Source organism: Camellia sinensis, chromosome 2, assembly GCF_055761805.1.
Source record: "Camellia sinensis isolate YWXY chromosome 2, ASM5576180v1, whole genome shotgun sequence".
In the NCBI taxonomy this organism is placed as follows: Eukaryota; Viridiplantae; Streptophyta; class Magnoliopsida; order Ericales; family Theaceae; genus Camellia; species Camellia sinensis.
Genome location: NC_138962.1, coordinates 94499620 through 94519785, shown reverse-complemented (window position 1 = coordinate 94519785; position 20166 = coordinate 94499620). Strand labels below are relative to the sequence as shown.

Below are 20166 nucleotides of genomic sequence, written 5' to 3'. Positions count from 1 at the left end.
TGCACCTGTTAGTAGGGAAAGTATGGCTGATAGCTTGAGGTGGAATACAGGTATATCATGTACCGTTTCCTCAACCTATAAGTGATATAAGTTGGCTTTTGGCAATACTAGCAAAGTAGCAGACTCTATTTGGAAGAATGTTTCCCACTAAATGCTTTAATTCTTTGAATGGCTAGCATGGATAGAAAGGATCAAGACCTTTTGTTACCTTCAAAGGATTGGAATTCTCAATGAAGAAACTAATATGAACTGCACTTTTTGCAATAAAGAGGTAGAAAGTGTTAACCATGTCCTACTATTTTGCCCTTTTATTTGGCAGATCTGGTCTAATATCATAAGATGGTAGGGTTTGCAATGGGTAATACCTGGATTTGTGAGTAACTTATTTCATTGGTAGGCTGGTACTAAACTAAAAGAAAGAGAGAGAGTATGATCCGGAAAGCCATCCCTTTGGCTGTGCTCTGATCCATTTGGAAACAAAGAAATGACAGCATATTTCATGGCTCACGGCTAAATTTTGAGGCTATGTGTGAAATTATCAAAGTAAGGATTGCAATGTGGATCAAAGCTTCGTGTCCCTCTCTGGATTATTAGTTAATGACATTGTTTACAACCTGCAACAAGTCAAATTATGCATAAGGGAGTTGGTTGAGCAATCTAGGAACAGAGTTGGAGGTGTGTATTTATCAAGTATATGGCCAAGTGGATGATGTTGTTGCTGGCTTGGCTTGCTATAGTGGCAGTCGGGTGCCTTGACCGATCTGCTGTATAGGTGATTTTGGTGTGCTTTGTGTTTTTTTTTTTTTTCTTGTTGGTTTCTCACCATCTTTTAAGGTTGTGCTAGTAAATGATAGGGCATTCTTCTCGATGCTAACTATGAATGCCATGCTTTTTTGGTTATGAGGCACGTTTCCACCCAAGTGTTGTGTCAACTTGCTTATCCCACATTAAAAGAGTCGTCACTTAATTTTATGGAGAATCAAGGAACCTTTAACAATGAAAACTAAGTAAAATACCTAATCTGTCATAACCAGAGAATTTCAAGCTTGGGAGTTAAGATACAAAAAAGAAAGGTCATGGAATGATGCATCCTCTTTTTCCCAATCCGAAGATTGGCCTTTACTCATATTCTATCTTATGATTTTAGTGATTAATTATTTTATATAATCCATTTTAAGCCTGAAACCTTTATGAGAGGGTAATTTAAATGAAAATTGGGCCGAGCTGGGTAATGGGCCGTCATGGGCCGCAATACAAAGGGCTGAGTAAAAAGGCTTTAAAGTTAGTCCGGTCCAAGAGCCCCGAAGCTAGTCCGGCTGGAGGAGACTTGAAGTTAGTCCAGTCTAAAGACACTTTGAAGTTAGTCCGGTCTCAGAGTTAGCCCGGTCATGGCGTATTGTGGATAGAACGGTCAGAACCTTACTATTCGGTAGCTCGGTCTAAACACACCATGGTTTGTACATGAGAGAACTGAGATAAGGTATAGCGAAAGGAAGAACCGAACTAAGGATAGTTCGGCCTACTCTGTGGCTCAGCATAGCCATGATTACTTCGGTCATGTTGGAGTTCGGCCATGGTAAAAACCATCTCACTTGGTTTAAGCAGTGAGGGGGGTGTTGAAGGATAAGCATTATCTTTCAGGAGTATGAATCCTAGGAGGACTCTGCATGGAGGAGTAGAAGTCCTACTAGGATTGTGCCGCACGAAACCTATAAAAGCTCACAAACATCACCTTTGGAGAGGTACACACAACTTTGCTTTCTGAATACACAGAGCTTTTGTCTATTTGTCAAGCTTACTGACTTAGGCATCGGAGAGGTTTCCGGCACACACCCGCCGGCTAGCTCACGTTTGTGTTTTCAGGTGATAAAGCGACGACGTACGGAGGAGCGCAAATTGATCAACAGGATTATACGAGAAGGTTTATTTCTTTCCCGTACACTTTACTACTTTAAAACTATGTGATTTGATCAAAATAAATATTATTTATTTTAAGTTAAGCGAATAAAGTCATATTTTTCCAAAACAATGATTTTCAATTAAAAGTGGGATTTTAAGGATCCATGGCCATAAACTCAACCTAAAACTAAAAATATTCATGAAAATTATTCAAAACAAACAATTTAGCAAGAAAAGCATAGAAACTTGGATTATTGAAAAGAAAAAAAAAAATGCAACCAAACAAGCACACATGCTATAAAAGATTAGAAGACTTATCAGTATGCCCACTCAATCATCTTATGTGCAAAAACATAAAATAAACATGACTGTAATATACAAATAAACATGCAAAATATGAAACTAAGTCCGATTTGAGACTACTAACATGATTTATGCACAAAATACAACACCTAGCAAATAAAAAGAAAAATATGCTAAATATTGCAAGATTGAAATCGGGCTTAATGCATGAATATTACATGATTATTCAAGTCTAAGCATGCTGCTTCAAATAAATAAGCAAAACATGTGGAAAAAAAAAACGAAAGATTTGATGAAATCGATGAATGACATGATGAGATGAGGCACTAAAGTCCTAACTATGATTGAACACTGAAATAAAGACCAAAAAGAGTGCTGAAATTAATCAAAGAGAGAGTTTTACCTGCTAGGATGATTAAAGCGAAGGCATAGGAAGAAAAGTGCAAGAAAACTCAAGCTTCTTGCTTACAAGCCTCCATCAAGTAAAGGTTTCATATTATAGTCCAAGTTCCAAGCTCTAGATTGTTTTTAAGTATTTAAAGTTGTTGTAATGGTGGTATTTTCAGAGCTAAGGCAAGAGGAGAAGATATGCAGGTGAAGTGCTCTCAAAAAACTCACAAAAAGCTCTCAATTTTCTAACCCCTTGAAAGGAGGAAGAAATGGCTGCTTATATAGGCAATGAAAAAGCTTGGAAAGCACCCTAAGGCTTCTTATCACATTCCCTTGCTGCCTTTGAATTTCTAAAAATAACTTTGTCACGATTGGAAATGCATCCGCACAGAGTATGTGTGTGTGCATAGTGTGGGGTTCTATGCATGCACAAGTGTGGGGGTCTATGCCCCACCCACAAGCAAGCCTGAATTGCCTCTCAATCAATGTTTTTGATAAAATCGACTACTAATTTTCTAAAACGTCATCAATCGAGAAACAACCAGGCTTTCATTTCTTTCTCAGGGTCAAAAGGTTATTTTTTGGCTGAAAACAGGTTCAAGAGTAAAATGGTCATTTTTATAAAAAGTTGATTTTTGGTTAAAACGGGTTTGTACAGCAACTCCAAAAAATCTCAAACATTCTAAAAATAAAGTAATTACCATTTCATCATCGGAAGGCTTGCAAGCACCCAAAGTTTTAGGGTCAGTCAAAATGGAGTGTCTACACCAATCTAGTCGTGTTGCTTTGCTTTGATACTTTTTACACTTCCTCCCCTTTATTGATATATTTTCATATATAATATGTGCTAATTATCATCAATAAAATCTTCTCTTGTTTATTGTTAAATATATATATATATATATATTCAAAATTTTAGTACTTTAACTTGATTGAAATTTATCTATGTTGCTCGATGTGTGTGGAATTGGATTTCTTGAGACATGTTTAATAACGTTTATATTTACAATTTTATGTTTATATTTAAGAGTTTTTGAAAATTATATATCAGCAAGAACTCGTTTAGTTTTTATTTTGATTTTCAAAAAGTTATAAACACAAAAATTGGTTTTATTTGTTTAGTGTGTGTGCATTTTATTTTATTTATTTTTTTCCTGTTGCTCCCACCCTTTACGACCACTAGAAATTACTCATCACTACCGGTTGTTGGAAATGGTAAAAAAATTCTGGGTAAAACCAGAATTTTTTCTCAAGTTTGGTCTATTTTTTAGGTGGACCCCGAGTATCGATTTACTCGGGTCAAAGTGGTAACGCGTTCTATGCCGCGTTGTGATTCACGTGGTATATTTGGTTGCTCAAAACCATTACCGAGTGAATGGGAAATTGAAGCCAAAGTGTGCTCCATGGAAATGGAGTTATGGAGGAAATTCCTTAAGGTTGTAAATTGGCTTGTCCCACATTGATTTGGTGGGAAGTTTTGAAAGGGTTTATAAGGCTTAAGGTGAGATACTTGGGGTGTGCCCCAAGGGGTACCCAAGTGTTTTAGAGGGAGAGGTTATGGGCAAAATGGGCTAGACCCATTGGACCCAAAAATCACCACACACGCGCACGCGCCGCCGCTGTCCGGTCGGGCCGGCTGGGCGCGGGTGTGTGGTTGGGTTGGGCTTCTAATTTTTTTTTGGACCAAAAACAATAGACTGTGTGTTTATTGGTTACCTGATATAAATGTGAACACTATTATAGAGTCAAGGAATGCTGTGGTTTTTGAACATGTCTTTCCTTATAAGAAAGGACAAGAATTAAGTTTACAGAAAAGAACTTATGATTGTACACAAAGTCAAGAGACTAATGACAATCAAACAAAAGAGACTAGTAATAGTCTCGACCAACAGGATTTAACTAATGATGAACCAAGACGAAGTAAAAGAGCGAGAATATCAAAATCCTTTGGTCCAGATTTTCTGACATACTTGTTAGAAAATGAACCTCAAAGCTTTAAGGCAGCAATGACAAGTCCTGAAGCACCTTTGTGGAAAGAGGCTGTTAATAATGAAATTGAATCCATTATGCAAAATCATACTTGGAAATTGGTGGATCTTCCAGCAGGTTCTAAACCTCTTGGATATAAATGGATATTCAAGAGAAAAATGAAAGCAGATGGTTCAATTGACAAGTATAAAGCAAGACTTGTTGTTAAAGGTTACAGACAAAAGGAAGGTCTGGACTATTTTGACACATATTCCCCTGTGACAAGAATAACATCCATTCGCATGCTTATTTCTATAGCAGCGTTGTTTAATTTAGAAATACATCAAATGGATGTTAAGACAGCTTTCTTAAACGGTGATCTAAATGAAGAAATCTATATGGAACAACCCGAAGGGTTTGTAGTATCAGGGCAAGAAAAGAAAGGTTGTCGACTTGTAAAATCCCTTTATGGATTAAAACAAGCACCTAAGCAATGGCATGAAAAATTTGATCATGCAATGCTTACTAATGGGTTTAAGATAAACAAATGTGACAAATGAGTCTATGTTAAAAACACTGACCAAGGATATGTCATAGTTTGTCTTTATGTGGATGACATGCTTATCATTGGAAGCAGTCAAAACATGATCAAATCAACTAAGCAAATGCTTAACAAAAGATTTGATATGAAAGATATGGGGGTCGCAGATGTTATATTAGGAATGAAAATTACTAAAACATCTGACGGATATGCATTATCTTAACCTCATTATATTGAGAAAATTCTTGATAAATTTATCAAGGATGATTTGAATTTAGCTAGAACACCTGTAGACATCAGTCTTTATTTATCGAAAAATAAAGGTGATGAAGTGTCTCAGTTAAAATACTCCCAAATCATTGGAAGCCTAATGTACCTAATGAATTGTACTCGTCCTGATATAGCTTATGCTATCAGTAAATTGAGTAGGTACGCTAGTAACCCTGGAGAAGACCATTGGAAAGCGATCATTCGGGTTCTTAGATATCTAAGATTTACTCGTGATCATGGTTTGAACTTTACTCGATATCCAGCAGTACTCGAAGGTTATTGTGATGCCAATTGGATATCGGATACTAAAGATTCAAAATCCACTAGTGGATATGTCTTTACTCTAGGAGGCGCTGCTATTTCTTGGAAGTCCACGAAACAAACTTGCATCGCAAGATCCACAATAGAATCTGAGTTCATTGCTTTAGACAAAGCAGGTGAAGAAGCAGAATGGCTTCGTCACTTCTTAGAAGACATTCCAATGTGGCCAAAACCTGTGCCAGCTATTTGCATTCATTGTGATAGTCAATCTGCAATAGGCAGGGCACAGAATCACATGTATAACGGTAAGTCACGACATATTCGTCGTCGACATAATACCGTAAGGCAATTATTGTCAAACGGAATAATCTCAATAGATTATATAAAATCTAAAGAGAATATTGCGGATCCGTTAACAAAAGGTTTGACAAAAGAGCTAGTGTATAGTTCATCGAAAGGGATGGGATTAAAGCCTATTACATAAGAGTCGTTATAATGGTAACCCTACTTATATGACTGGAGATCCCAAGAACTAAGTTCAAAGGGACAACTAAGTTATGTATGGCTCACCAGAAATCACCAAGGGATTAAAAATTCCCTACCCATTCCTATGGTGAGAGTGATATCTGCAACATATGTTGTATGCAGGGGTATAAGGATAAGCTTTGCTTTTAATGATTACTTATATCTTGATTAAATGTATAAAATCAAGACGAGTATAAAGAGATACTCACAATAAGAATCACCTATATGAGTGTCGAACTGGGGCCGGTTCTATGAGAATGAAGAGGCTAAATTCTCTAGAAACACTTATGAAAACCAGGCGCGTTCAAGGCCAAAATGAACACAACAGTGAGAACCACGATGTGTTAGAAGATATTTTGTGTAAAATCTATTGTCTTGGCTTACACAAACGGCTGAACAATTCAAGGCATCGCGTCCATTGGTTAGCCAGTAAGTCCGATAGGTTATCACTAGGGAAGGTTCAAGGCCGAAAACTACCTATCCTGATGCAAGATATTTTCAACTTATACTCTTTCGTAAAAGTCTGCATATTGTTGCATTTCCGTTGTCATCAAATTCCATTCATGTGGGGGATTGTTGGAAATGGTAGAAAAATTCTGGGTAAAATCAGAATTTTTTCTCAAGTTTGGTCTATTTTTTAGATGGGCCCCAAGCATCGATTTACTCGGGTCAAAGTGGTAACGCGTTCTATGCCGCGTTGTGATTCACGTGGTATATTTGGTTGCTCAAAACCATTACCGAGTGAATGGGAAATTGAAGCCAAAGTGTGCTCCATGGAAATGGAGTTATGGAGGAAATTCCTTAAGGTTGTAAATTGGCTTGTCCCACATTGATTTGGTGGGAAGTTTTGAAAGGGTTTATAAGGCTTAGGGTGAGATACTTGGGGTGTGCCCCAAGGGGTACCCAAGTGTTTTAGAGGGAGAGGTTATGGGCAAAATGGGCTAGACCCATTGGACCCAAAAATCACCACACACGCGCGCGCCGCTGCCGCCGTCCGGTCGGGCGGGCTGGGCTGGGCGCGGGTGTATGGTTAGGTTGGGCTTCTAATTTTTTTTTGGGCCAAAAACATTTGAATTTAATTTTATTTTTTGGTAAAATAAAATCCAGAATTCAAATTAAACTGATTTGGATTTTCTGTACATCCAAATAGGGCCCTTCCCGTTTTCAAACAAAATTAAACTGGTTTGGATTTATTGCTCATCCAAACAGAGCCCTTCCCGTTTTTTATCTGTTTGATTTATCAACCCAACAGATTCAAATCTGTTTAAATTTGAAACTAACAGGTTTCATACCTGTTCAATTCAAAACCAAGAGTCACCTTTACATCTATAAATAGACTAGCCTCCCATTTGGATTTCACTCCAATTTTTGTACTCCATCCTCTGCTTTAAATCTCTGCATTTTGCTGCATTTTATTTCTGAAAGAAAGAGTGTAAACACTTAGTGTGTTCGTAAGGCAAACAATTTGTAGTGCTGCTATTGTTTGTGGTAAGATCATTTCATCCTGGGAGATAGACGTCCAAATTCTGAAAGCACCGTGAAGATGACGAATCTGTCTTAAGGACACAGTGTTAAACACTGGACTTGATCAGAAAAGTTATTCAAATAAATTAACCAAGTAAGTTGTTTAATTTTATTCGGTTTTTTATTTGTTTATTTAATCAGATTTTATTTTTGTTTTTGTAACAAAATAAAATCTGTTGTTTTATTTATTTATTTTTATTTCGAGTTTGATTTTTGTAATCAAACAAATTCTCTCATTTACTTTATTTCTTTATATTCTTGTTGTTGTTTTGTACACAACAGAATTTAATCTTTTTAAATACAGTGAAGATTGTCCAACAATCTTAAGACAGACTCCTTTTTTGGTATCTTCATTGTATTTAATTTTCTGTGTTTTCAAAGTAATATTCTGGTTGGAAAAACAAATAGTGATTTATGCTATTTGACAAATAGTAGTAATATACTGTCTCTTTTCTTTGACAACAACTAGTAGTACGATACTGGTGTCATTAACAATTCAGAATATTATTTGGTATTACAGAAAATTCTTGTGATATTTTATTTTTCTAGTTTTAGTAACAAGAAAAATAAAATTATTTTGTTGTTATAATTTATTTTCTGGTTTTAGTAACTAGAAAATTAATTTGTGTTTTATTTTTTTTTTTCCTGATTTTTGTAATCAGAGATTATGGCTACTACAACTGAAACTGCATCTGGCAGTGGTATTCTTATTGTTACACCTACATCAGTCCCTATCCAGAACCATGTTCATGTACCAATCAATCATGGAGAAAAACCGAAAAAATTTAACGGTACCGAGTTTAAGAGATGGCAGCAGAAGATGCTATTCTATCTTACGACTCTTAATTTGGCCCGGTTTCTCCATGAAGAGACTCCAGCACTTAAAGAGGGTGAAAGTGATCGGCAAGTTGTTGCCGCTATAGATGCTTGGAAACATTCAGATTTCCTGTGCAGAAACTACATCCTAAATGGCCTTGACAATATGCTGTATAATGTATACAGTCCTCTGAAAATAGCAAAAGAATTGTGGGATTCTTTGGAGAAGAAATACAAGACAGAAGATGCCGGCACGAAGAAATTTGTCGTCGGTAAATTTCTGGATTTTGTTATGGTAGACTCCCAAACGGTAATATCTCAAGTTCAAAGTTTTCAAATAATTTTGCATGATATTCATTCAGAAGGTATGTCTCTTAACGAGTCATTTCAAGTCGCTGCTTTAGTGGAAAAGTTACCACCGGCTTGGAAAGATTTCAAAAATTATTTAAAACATAAACGCAAAGAGATGACTATGGATGAATTGATTATAAGATTAAGAATTGAAGAAGATAACCGAAAGGCTGAAAAGAGGAATGAGAAAAATCCCATTGAGTCCAAGGCTAATGTGGTAGAACAAGTTCATAAACCACATAACAAAAAGAGAAAGTTTACTGGAGATGGTCCTAAACAAGGCGATAGTAGCAAGAAGTTCAAAGGAAAATGTTATAGCTGTGGCAAAACTGGACATCGAGCTTCTGACTGCCACCGCCCTAAGAAGGATCATGGAAGTATAAGTAAGAAGACCACCAATCAGGCCAATATAACAGAATTGGATTACATCTCTGACGGAGTGAATGACATCAACCTCTCTGCTGTGGTGTCTGAGGCTAACTTGGTTGGAAATCCCAAAGAGTGGTGGGTTGACACTGGAGCAACTCGTCACATTTGTGCGGACAAGAAGATGTTCACTACCTACAATGAGGCTGCAAATGGTGAACAACTTTTCATGGGAAATTCTTCTACTTCTATTGTGGCTGGACAAGGGAAAGTGATCTTGAAGATGACATCAGGGAAAGAACTGACCCTCAACAACGTACTGCATGTACCTGACATCCGGAAGAATTTAGTTTCTGGTTCTTTGTTAAGTAAAAATGGTTTTAGGGTTGTTTTTTAGTCTGATAAATTTATATTAACAAAGAGTGGTATGTATGCTGGTAAGGGATACATGAGTGATGGTCTCTTTAAGTTGAATGTAATGACAGTTGTACCGAAAGTTGCTATGAATAAGAATAACACATCTTTTGTTTATATTCTTGAGTCAAATTTATGGCATGGTAGATTAGGACATGTGAATTTTGATGCTTTGCGTAGATTAATTGGTTTAGATCATATACCAAAGTTTGAAATTAATCCTAATCATAAATGTGAAATTTGTGTAGAAGCGAAACTAATTAAGGCTCCATTTAAATCGGTTGAAAGAAAAACCGAACCTCTAGAATTAATTCATACTGATGTATGTGATTTAAAATTTATTCAAACTAGAGGTGGGAAAAAGTATTCCATAACATTTATCGATGATTGCACAAGATATTGTTATGTTTATTTACTTAGAAGTAAAGATGAAGCCTTAGAAATGTTTAAACTCTACAAAACAGAAGTTGAAAAACAACTTGGTAAAACCATTAAAATGGTTAGAAGTGATAGGGGTGGTGAATATGATGCACTATTAAATGAATTTTGTGCACAATATGGCATTATTCACCAAACTACAGCTCCTTATTCTCCACAGCAAAATGGAATTGCTGAAAGGAAGAATAGAACCTTAAAAGAAATGATGAATGCCATGTTACTAAGTTCAGGCTTACCACAGAACTTGTGGGGGGAAGCAATATTGTCTGCTAATTATGTTCTTAATAGAATACCCCACAAGAAAACCAACAGCACTGCTTATGAATTGTGGAAAGGTCGACCGCCTTCCTACAAATACTTAAAAGTGTGGGGGTGTTTGGCAAAAGTTGAAGTTCCTGTTCCTAAAAAGACTAAGATTGTCCAACACCGATTACTATCGCTAACGACCTCATTCGCCAACCACCTCCTATCATCACCTTCCTTGACCTCCAACCACCTCTCACACTACCAATCACCTCCTACCAATTGCAACAGTAACTACCACCACCTCTTATTGAAAACCACCTTCAACAATCATCTTAGACGGTCAACTAGCCACGATCTTTGACCATCGACAACCACTTTCCATGGCCAACCATGACCTACTGCAACCAACAATCACCTCTGACCACCATTTCAACCCTTGACAACCATCTCCTACAACCACTCATTTTCACTTATTTTTAAAATAAATTTTTCAAATACTTACATACCAAACATGTTTTTTATTTTCATTTTTTATCCAAAATAAATATAAACATATTTAATATATTATGTAAATTAAAAATAAAAAATAATTGTAAACGTTACCATGCGTAATCTTTTTCTTTTTCTTTTTATCAGCAATAGAAAATTTTTATTGATGAATCAAAGAGTATTACATCCATATAGAAAGCGATGAGTGCAAAGAGTATCAAAGCGAGACAAACCAATCCTAACTAGGTTGGCACTGATAAATCCATCATATCATCTGCTAGCACACCATCAAAGTTGATGAATAACCAACAGCCAAAAAAAGACAACCAAACATAGGACACATAGCCAAGCACACACAAAAACTCCTATGTTGATAGAGTACATACAACACAAAACCTCCACAGCAACCTTCCTCAAGAGAGCTTGACAACATACACAAGGACGCAACTAAACATTCAGCAGCAACAGGGTAATATTAATGTTTGGTAATATTATCAATTTCATATTTTCTGTTAAACATGTTTTTGTACATAATAATAATAATAATAATAATAATAATAATAATAATAAAGCAAAAAATATGTTTGATATATATATATATATGAGAGAAGTTAAAATCATAAAAAAAAAATCATGAAAATGATCATAAAAGATTTATGATATTTGGATTACCTTGATTAGTGTGTGGTACTTTATTCTAAGTGTAATCCAAGGGTCACAAAACTTTCATGATTATTTTCATGAAAGGTTTTTCATGATATATATATATATATATATATATATATATATATAATTATATAATTTCTAAATTATTGAAGATAATGACGGAAGGTAATGGTGAAGAGGAAAAAGGATGGAATGAAACAGTAAGGCTTCCAACCTAAAAAAAATTACTTGGAATTTCAAATCTAAGACCAAAGATCCACACAACAATAACTTTAATTGTACACTATTGATTTATAATTCATGATAAATTTATTGGAATTTTTTTAGTCGCATAATATGAAAACTTATTTTTCAAAACAAATAAAAATATGTTTGTTAAGATGCAAATTACACTAACACTGAACTATCCTCTCCACACCACTTGTCCTGCCCTATTTCGATATCCTCCCCCTCCAATACCTAAATTTCAAAATCAAGGTTAATGCCATCACCACCATACCTAACAAAAAACTTGGTCCCAGTACTACCTTACAACTTGAACTTGAAGGTTAATGCCATCAAACTCCCAACCTAACCTAACCTTCAGTAACCAGAAAATTTGTTGCTGCGCTCTATATTCTCAAACATCTCCCTCATACATTTCAATGCTAGCTAGTTGTTTTATGCTGTAACTCTTTTTTTCCTCTAACATATATATTACTTGCTCTACTTGCCAGTCAGTCTCTAGTCCTAAATATCATAAACAAACTTCACATATCTAACAAAAAAAAAAAGTAAAAAAGCCCACACAACAAAGCAAGCAAACAAACTCAAAGCAAGCTTCTGCACATTCCTTTCCTTCCCAATGGCCTCTGGAAGCTTTTCGGTGCTTACTTCTCTTCTCTCTTAATCTCTCCATATACATATTTGTGTATTTATATGAATGAAAATTTCAAATTATTTTTGTTATATATGTGGGAGATTGTTGTGTGCAGTTTGCAACTTCGGATGTTCAAACAAGTAGTAGCGGAGTTAGGAGCGGTCCAACGTTGCTATGCACGCCGTTAATCGGGACAACGGTGGACCAAATGCTGACAGATATGAGGAAGGCGAAGGAAATCGGTGCAGACATGGTAGAGATCAGATTGGACTGTCTCAGGGAATTCAATCCACGCCCTGATCTTCAAATTCTTATCAAACAGTCTCCTTTACCCACTCTTGTCACTTACAGGTATATTTATAATGTAACTCAAAATGGGTTGCTTTGTATTTATTTATTTATTTTTTTGGTTGTTGTTGTTGGAAGTTCTGGTTCAGTCTCTGTGTGTGTGCGCGCGTGCAGCCAATACTTGGATATGGGACCAAACCAGATGGAAATGAATGAAGCTGCAGATAGCTAGCCCTAGATAGCTAACCTAACCACTTGACTTTGCCTGTGTTTGCAGGTTTTTTTGGCTATTTTAGCCATAAAAAACAAAATAGACTATTTTAGCCATAACAAACAAAACATCACATTCAACCCATAATCATTACATTCTTCTCTCACAAAAAAATTCAAAAAAGCCAAAAAGTCAAAAAGTCCTTCCCACACCAAGCTTTTAAGCCCAGACTAAAATAGCCAAAAAAGCCAAAAAACTAAAAAGCCAACTCACTTCCCAAACGGAGGCTTTGCCATTGTGGTTTGTTATACCAATGGATCCTTTCTCATTAAATTCTTTTTGTTTCTCAATCTTATAATTCTTACAATCATTTAATTATATAAAAATTTAAATAAGTAAATTTCCAAATATAATTTAGTAATTGAAAATGTTTTGAAGAGCAAAGACAGCAGGATTTTTTTTTTTTTTTTTATGGGGGATCAAAAAGACAAAAAAATTATACAAAATCGCATGATATGTGCAATCTTCACCTAAAAAGAGTCGTCATTCCATTTACCCTGTCCTCCTATTCCAAATTTATTCTCTACTACATAAATAATGATTAAACTGAATTCAAAATTTATAAATTATGTTTAGATTATGGATTTAAGTAAAGAATTGAAAACGAAAAGAAAAAATGTGAGTGAAATGTAACTATATTTCATTCATATTTTACTTTCTTCTTCTTTTTTTCTTTCCAAATGTCTACACAAATCTATGACCTAAACAAAATATTAAAAAAAACTGATTTTTCCTTATCCCCCTCTCCAATTACAGTAGTGTTTTGAAAGAGGCTAATATAAACAAGCGAAAAAGTAAAAAATATCACACAAAAAAGTAAAGACTTATTTTCATTCTCTTTAACTTTTGCACATTTTTTCCCCTAAAAAAGTAAAAAATTAATCCTAAACATTTTAATTTTTGTCATCTTATATTTTAGTCAAAAAATTAAAAAACTACTAAAAAAGTCACTACCCAGGGAAATCCTTACCAGCCTCCTGTGGTTTTTTTCTCAGCCCAAAACCATAATTATAGTCAATAATGCTCTATTTGGTTGATTGAGATGAAATGGAATGAAATCGTGACTCCTTAGACTTTCTTATGGAATCACCATTTCTCTTAAAATTGTGAAGGATGATTATATTCGTAATATATTTTTGTTATTATTTATTAGTTTATCTAAACATAGAAATAGATATTTTGATAAAATAATTATTCTATTCCATTTCATTCTAGTAAATCAAGCACTACCTAAGGAAATCAAACTGTATGTATTCAAAATTGGTAAAACAAAATTCTAATTATTTCATCTACATGGAAAGTATAGTATGTAAATTACATTAGAACATACACTTTTGTAAACCTAAAAATCTTTAATCCATAAATAAAATTCTCAGTCAATATACATACAAGATAAAAATAAAAAAAGATTATGTAGATTTTTTTTATTTTTTTTTTCATATTTTACATAACATGACTTTAGTTAGGGGTCTATAGGAATAAAAATGTAGAGAAAGACTACAGTGGAGTTTCATAAAAATAAAAATTAAAAATTAAGTATTAAAAACGAAATGTTAAATTTTTTTAAGTTAAAAAACTGTTTGATAAAAATTTTAATGTTAAACTAAAAATAAATTATTTCATATTTATAAGACCAATTTTTTTTTTTTTTTAAACTATATATTCAATTTTTATATTGTAATGATTGTGGTAATGGTAGTGGTGGTGGTGGTGGTGGTGGTAGCGGAGGTGGTGGTAGCAATGGTGGTGGTAACGATAATGGTGATGGTGGTAGCGGTAGCATGATGGTGGTGATGATGGTGGTGGTGGTAGCTAGAGACGGTAGTGGTGGCGGTGTGGTGATGGTGGCGGTTGTGGTAGTGGTGATAGTGGCAGCGGTGGTGATGGTGAGTTTATAATAGTATATATCGATAGTTATATTTAACATATATAAATTCAATCAGAATTAAGTAAATTTCATATGATTTAAAAGTTTCTTAAGTTTTAGTGTAAATTTTCAGAGACACTTAAATTTTTAAATGATATCAATTGTGATTATCAAATGACCTTAATTGATTATCACTTAATACATTTACTTTTAAGTGTTGAATTAGGTTATTAAGCTTCTTTTTTTTTTTTTAAGGAAGGTTATCAAACTCTACGCTATTAAAAATGTAGATAGACACCTTCACTTCTGGTCATTTAATTTTATTTAAAAAGAAAAATAAATAAATATGAATCGTTCAATTTATTTATAACTAGGCATTGGGTGTGACTCAATCATCTAGTAGCTACACCTTAGTGTACAGTGAGTGAAAGGTCAACAGTTTGAATTGATGGAGTAACGGCGATCCTTTAGTTATAATCTAACTATACTAATATACTAACCCTGTCTCAAGAAAAAAATTTATAATTTACAGACTAAGAAGCCAAAACATTGCAACTTCATGAATTTTTCTAGACCCTTGCAGGGGCCATAGCCCTCCTGTTCGCCACTGATCATAGTAAGTTTAAAAAATTAGAGTCAAAAAAATAAAGGTAGTGTTGTATATTTTGAATTTTTTACTTTTTATGTCAAATTATCAAGAAATAAAGAACTACTATATATAACTCTCATAATTAAAAATATATATATTAGACAAACATTATAAATATCTACCTTTCTTCCATAAAAGTTGAACTCGCAAAAATTGAATCTCTTTAATGGGTTGGTTCTATTCAAAATTGTTTCAATCCGATTTTATTTACATTCAACGTGTGAAGAAAACATACTTTATAATTGATTCAAATAGTAGGATTTTCTATTTTAAATTAATCTATTACACTTTAAATAGGACCTATGAATGCTATTTCAATCAATCATAGATTAAGTTTTTATTCACCCACCAGTTCAAATTGATTGTCGGTCGGGTTTGGTAAAATGTTGCTATACCTAGTCAAATTGACAATTGTTGGGGAACCTAAAGCCTGTAACATTCTTCAGACCATACATGAAAATATTGTTAGTTTGTTTTGCTCACCATATATCACTGCCTTAAATATAGCCACATGGGCAAGATTGTTTTTCTACAATGCATTCAAAAATTGTCACCAAACCTTTAAGTAGAGCCATTAGTGTAGAATTGAGAACAGTTTATTCAAGAAGCCTTTGAATGAAGCTACAGCATAAATATTCACCAACTCCAACAGGGTTTGTAAGTTTCACATCACTTGCACACCAAATGCTTGTAATATTGCACTAGATGGACAAGGGACACTTGTTATGGTTTTATGCACAATTTTAATGCTATTTTTGCACAAGCATCACATTTTGGTTATGCTTTATAATTCCCATTACTTGATTGTTTAAGGTTGTATTTTCAATATCAATAAGTGATTCCAGTCATATAGAGATAATTCTTCTCAAATAAGTATCATCTCTATTCATAGTGTACTTTTAATTTATTGTTTAATTTTTTTTCATTCTTATGGTAATCTATTATCTACTTTTCATATTTTTTAGGCCGATATGGGAAAGTGGTCAATACGAAGGTGATGAGAACAAGCGACAGGATGCCCTTCGGCTAGCCATGGAATTGGGAGCTGATTATATTGATGTCGAGCTTCAGGTTGCTCTTTGGCTCGTCATTCATTAGATGAATCATGAACTCTCTACATTCTCAATTAGTATCTTAATTAACGTTATCGATCCTATCTCTTGCATGACAATCTCACACACTTTCATGTCACTTAAGAGTTCCACATTTTCTATATTGCAGGTTGCTCAAGAGTTCAACAATTCAATTTCTGCGAAAAAGCCAGAAAAGTTCAAAGTCATCGTTTCATCTCAGAACTTCCATAGCACACCATCAGCTGAGGCCATTGGCAATCTTGTGGCAAGAATTCAAGCTACTGGAGCTGATATAGTGAAGATTGTGACAACTGCCCTAGACATCACAGATGTGGCACGCATTTTTCAAATCACCGTGCATTCTCAAGTAAGTATTTCCCTGGGAAAAAAAATGATACTCTCTAAAATATCAAATTTGAGCCAATGCTGTATCATTAACATGTAACTTGAGAACATGATTAACCGATATTTGCAGATTCCAATGATAGGAATTGCCATGGGTGAGAGGGGTTTAATTTCACGGCTACTAAGCCCTAAATTTAATGGGTATTTGACTTATGCTGCACTTGAGGCTGGTGCGATATCAGCTCCTGGGCAACCAACTGTCAAAGATTTGTTGGACTTATACAATTTCAGACTTATAAGACCAGATACCAAAGTTTATGGCATCATTGGGAAGCCCGTTGGTCACAGCAAGAGTCCTCTGTTATTCAATGAATCATTTAAGAAAGTTGGTTTGAATTCAGTTTATGTGCATTTGTTGGTCGATGATGTCAAGAAGTTCTTCAACACCTATTCATCAGTTGATTTTGCCGGATTCAGGTAAAAATGTCCTCTTTAGAAAGACCAGTAGTATTAAAATCTGATTGAGAGTCTAGACCATGTTTCTACAATTTAATGGTCATAATTGTGTGTTTGAGCAATGAAATAACAACATATAATTTTCAATGCAGTTGTACGATTCCTCACAAGGAAGTTGCCCTTGAATGCATGGATGAGATCGACCCAATTGCCAAGGTATTCAAATGTCTATCCCTATCCAAACCTTCTAAAGAGATGTTTCTTTTGTTGCAATGACCAATTATTTAATTTGTAAATGTAATTAAATAAATCCTTACAGAAAATAGGAGCTATTAATAACATTGTTAGAAGACCAGATGGGACTTTGAAATCTTACAACACAGACTATATTGGTGCAATTTCTGCAATCGAAGATGGACTACGAGGTATGCAGTGTTCTTTAGAACCATGATTAGACAAATTCATAGCTAGTCTTTTTGACTCTTCTCCTCTATTTTACTAAATTTTATTTTTATTTTTAGAGTCGAATGGTTCAAGCCCTGCAACCAGTTCACCCTTAGCTGGTAAATTGTTTGTTGTCTTGGGAGCTGGAGGTGCTGGAAAGTCACTTGCCTATGGTGCACAACAAAAAGGAGCAAGAGTCGTAGTTGCAAATCGCACATTTGGTAAGAGTGTACTAATGTAGCATTTAGCACAACGAAACATTTTGTAAGAGTGTACTAAATGTCATCGTTTTTGTACTTCCCTTGTCATTTTTGTGGTTTAAACTTGTATCTTAATATGGATTCTCATTGATGTTTCTATCTCGCGTGATGATTTGAGCTTTCTTTTTACCACAGAACGAGCTAAGGAATTAGCTGAAAAAGTTGGGGGAAAAGCTCTGACTCTTGAAGAAGTAAATGACTTCCATCCAGAAGAAGGAATGATTCTTGCAAATACCACATCTGTGGGGATGAAACCTAATATTGATTTGACACCCATCTCTAAGGTTGGCCTTCCTCTCTTTTTCGAATTTTAAATGCTTTGCTATTTTTTATTGCAAGAGCTCGACTACATTTTTTTTTTAAAATTTTTTTATGCACTTAGCAGAGGTTCCTAAAAATGTCAAATCTTGATAGAAATTATTAAGATGTGTCGCCTAATGTGTCAATTTATGAGTATCAAATTTTGAAAAGGTTTTTGTTTATTTGGATATATTTGTGAATTCATATTGCAATGTTGACATTAGGACTTCCAAATGAACAAAACAACCTTTTTCTTTAAATTTCAACAAAATGGCAAAATTCAGCATTAAAAAGAATCATTTCTGCGAAATATGATATTGTCATCCATGAGTTTTTGTCTATCTATTAATGAGTGTTGAAGTAATTGAGATTCTTATTTTTATTTTTTTTGATGCATTATGCAGGAAGCTCTTAAACATTATGACCTAGTTTTCGATGCCATTTACACGCCAAAAGATACCAGGCTCTTGCGAGAAGCAAGAGAGTGTGGAAAGATAATTGTTTATGGAACAGAAATGTTGATCCGCCAAGGCTTTGAGCAATATAAAAACTTCACCGGTTTGCAAGGTATGATTATACCAAGTACCTAAGTTACAAACTTTAATAACATTTTTTCTTTAAAAAGGAAAAGCATTTTTTGTACTATTTATGTTCACTGTTTTTTTGTTTTGTTATGAATTTCAGCACCGGAAGAACTGTTTAGGGAACTCATGTCAAGACACGCATAGGAGAGAAGATTTGCATGCAACAGAGGGTATAATCCAATGGTGGAGCTCAATCTAATTTTTTTCATTATGACCAACTCATTTCAAATTCCGATTTTTGTGACTAGTGGTTGAGTTTTATCTTTGTATGAATAAAATCTTTATTTCTATTAATGCATGGACAAAATTATTATTGCATCTTGAAAATTTGCAGAATTCTCTGTTTTTAAGATATGATTTATTTATGCAATTCTGTTAGGGGATAAGTTTTTTATCTTCCATATTTCTCTTTTCAATTGAATTGAACGTAAAAGAACACAATGGTTATCACTCACTGCTAAAACAATGACAAAAACTCATTCGTTTATCATTTGTATATTTTTAATATATATTTGTGTGTTTACAAATTTAACAGATTGTGCACTAGTTTGTTATGCATATGATTTGCATTTGTACTTTTGCAATTTTCTTGTAATCGGCATTGTAAAGTAAAAAAGGAAAGGAAAGTTGTTCCATCTCCATCATTGTGCGTACAACATAAATTTTCAGTTTCCTATGTAGTTCCACTTTTTAGATATGTTTTGCTGAATATGAAAAAGGAAACTATAGTACCATATAATAAAACAAGAAAGTATGTTTACTTTGTTACTCGAATGTAAATGTGTCCTCCAAAAATCCTTTATTTGGGGGTCATCAAGTTTTGGACATCATAGTTCAGACCTTAATGTCTGGCACTGATCTTCGCTGCTCTTTATTCATGAACCTTTAAGATCTATGAATCTCAGGGCTTGAAATCCAGAATAGTCAAACAGTATTTGTATACAACATTTTTAATGTAGAATGGAAACTTCCAATAAAAATAGAAGAGAAAGAGAGAGAGAGAATAGTGGAAGAAGAAAAAGAAAATGAGGAGAATGGCAGTTAGTAGTGGTTAGAAGAGCTTGTAACTCAAAAAAGGGATGGAATGCAAGGTTTAAGCTAAAAAAACATGCAGACATAAAAGGGAAGGGAAAAGTTCTCATTATATTTGTTGCGGAAAAAACCATAAACACAACACCAAGAAAAATTAATCACAAAAACAAATAACACAAAAACAAAAAAAGCATGACACATAGATTTATATAGTTCAACAAGATTGGCGACAGTCGATAACAGTTGCTTTATACTGAAAGAAGAGAATGTT

The 20166-nt window shown here is 34.3% G+C and overlaps 1 protein-coding gene across 1 annotated transcript; it reads left to right on the top strand.

Moving 5' to 3' along the window:
• The first annotated feature begins 12039 nt into the window (after positions 1 to 12039).
• Positions 12040 to 19181, top strand: LOC114264631 (bifunctional 3-dehydroquinate dehydratase/shikimate dehydrogenase, chloroplastic). The gene is made up of 11 exons (XM_028205311.2): positions 12040 to 12332; positions 12442 to 12677; positions 16367 to 16472; positions 16623 to 16841; positions 16950 to 17296; positions 17428 to 17491; positions 17595 to 17700; positions 17797 to 17940; positions 18115 to 18263; positions 18684 to 18846; positions 18964 to 19181. Exons 1-11 carry the CDS (start codon positions 12312 to 12314, stop codon positions 19005 to 19007), a joined length of 1599 nt encoding a protein of 532 aa, XP_028061112.2. The 5' UTR covers positions 12040 to 12311; the 3' UTR covers positions 19008 to 19181.
• Positions 19182 to 20166: the final 985 nt, after the last annotated feature.

What these genes read in the sequence shown, in the direction of transcription:
- LOC114264631 (XM_028205311.2), top strand. Translation starts at nt 12,312, where the DNA reads ATGGCCTCTGGAAGCTTTTCG. An exon ending in CCCACTCTTGTCACTTACAG is followed by an intron (nt 12,678 to 16,366) that starts GTATATTTATAA and finishes CATATTTTTTAG; the next exon opens with GCCGATATGGGAAAGTGGTC. An exon ending in ATTTGACACCCATCTCTAAG is followed by an intron (nt 18,264 to 18,683) that starts GTTGGCCTTCCT and finishes TGCATTATGCAG; the next exon opens with GAAGCTCTTAAACATTATGA.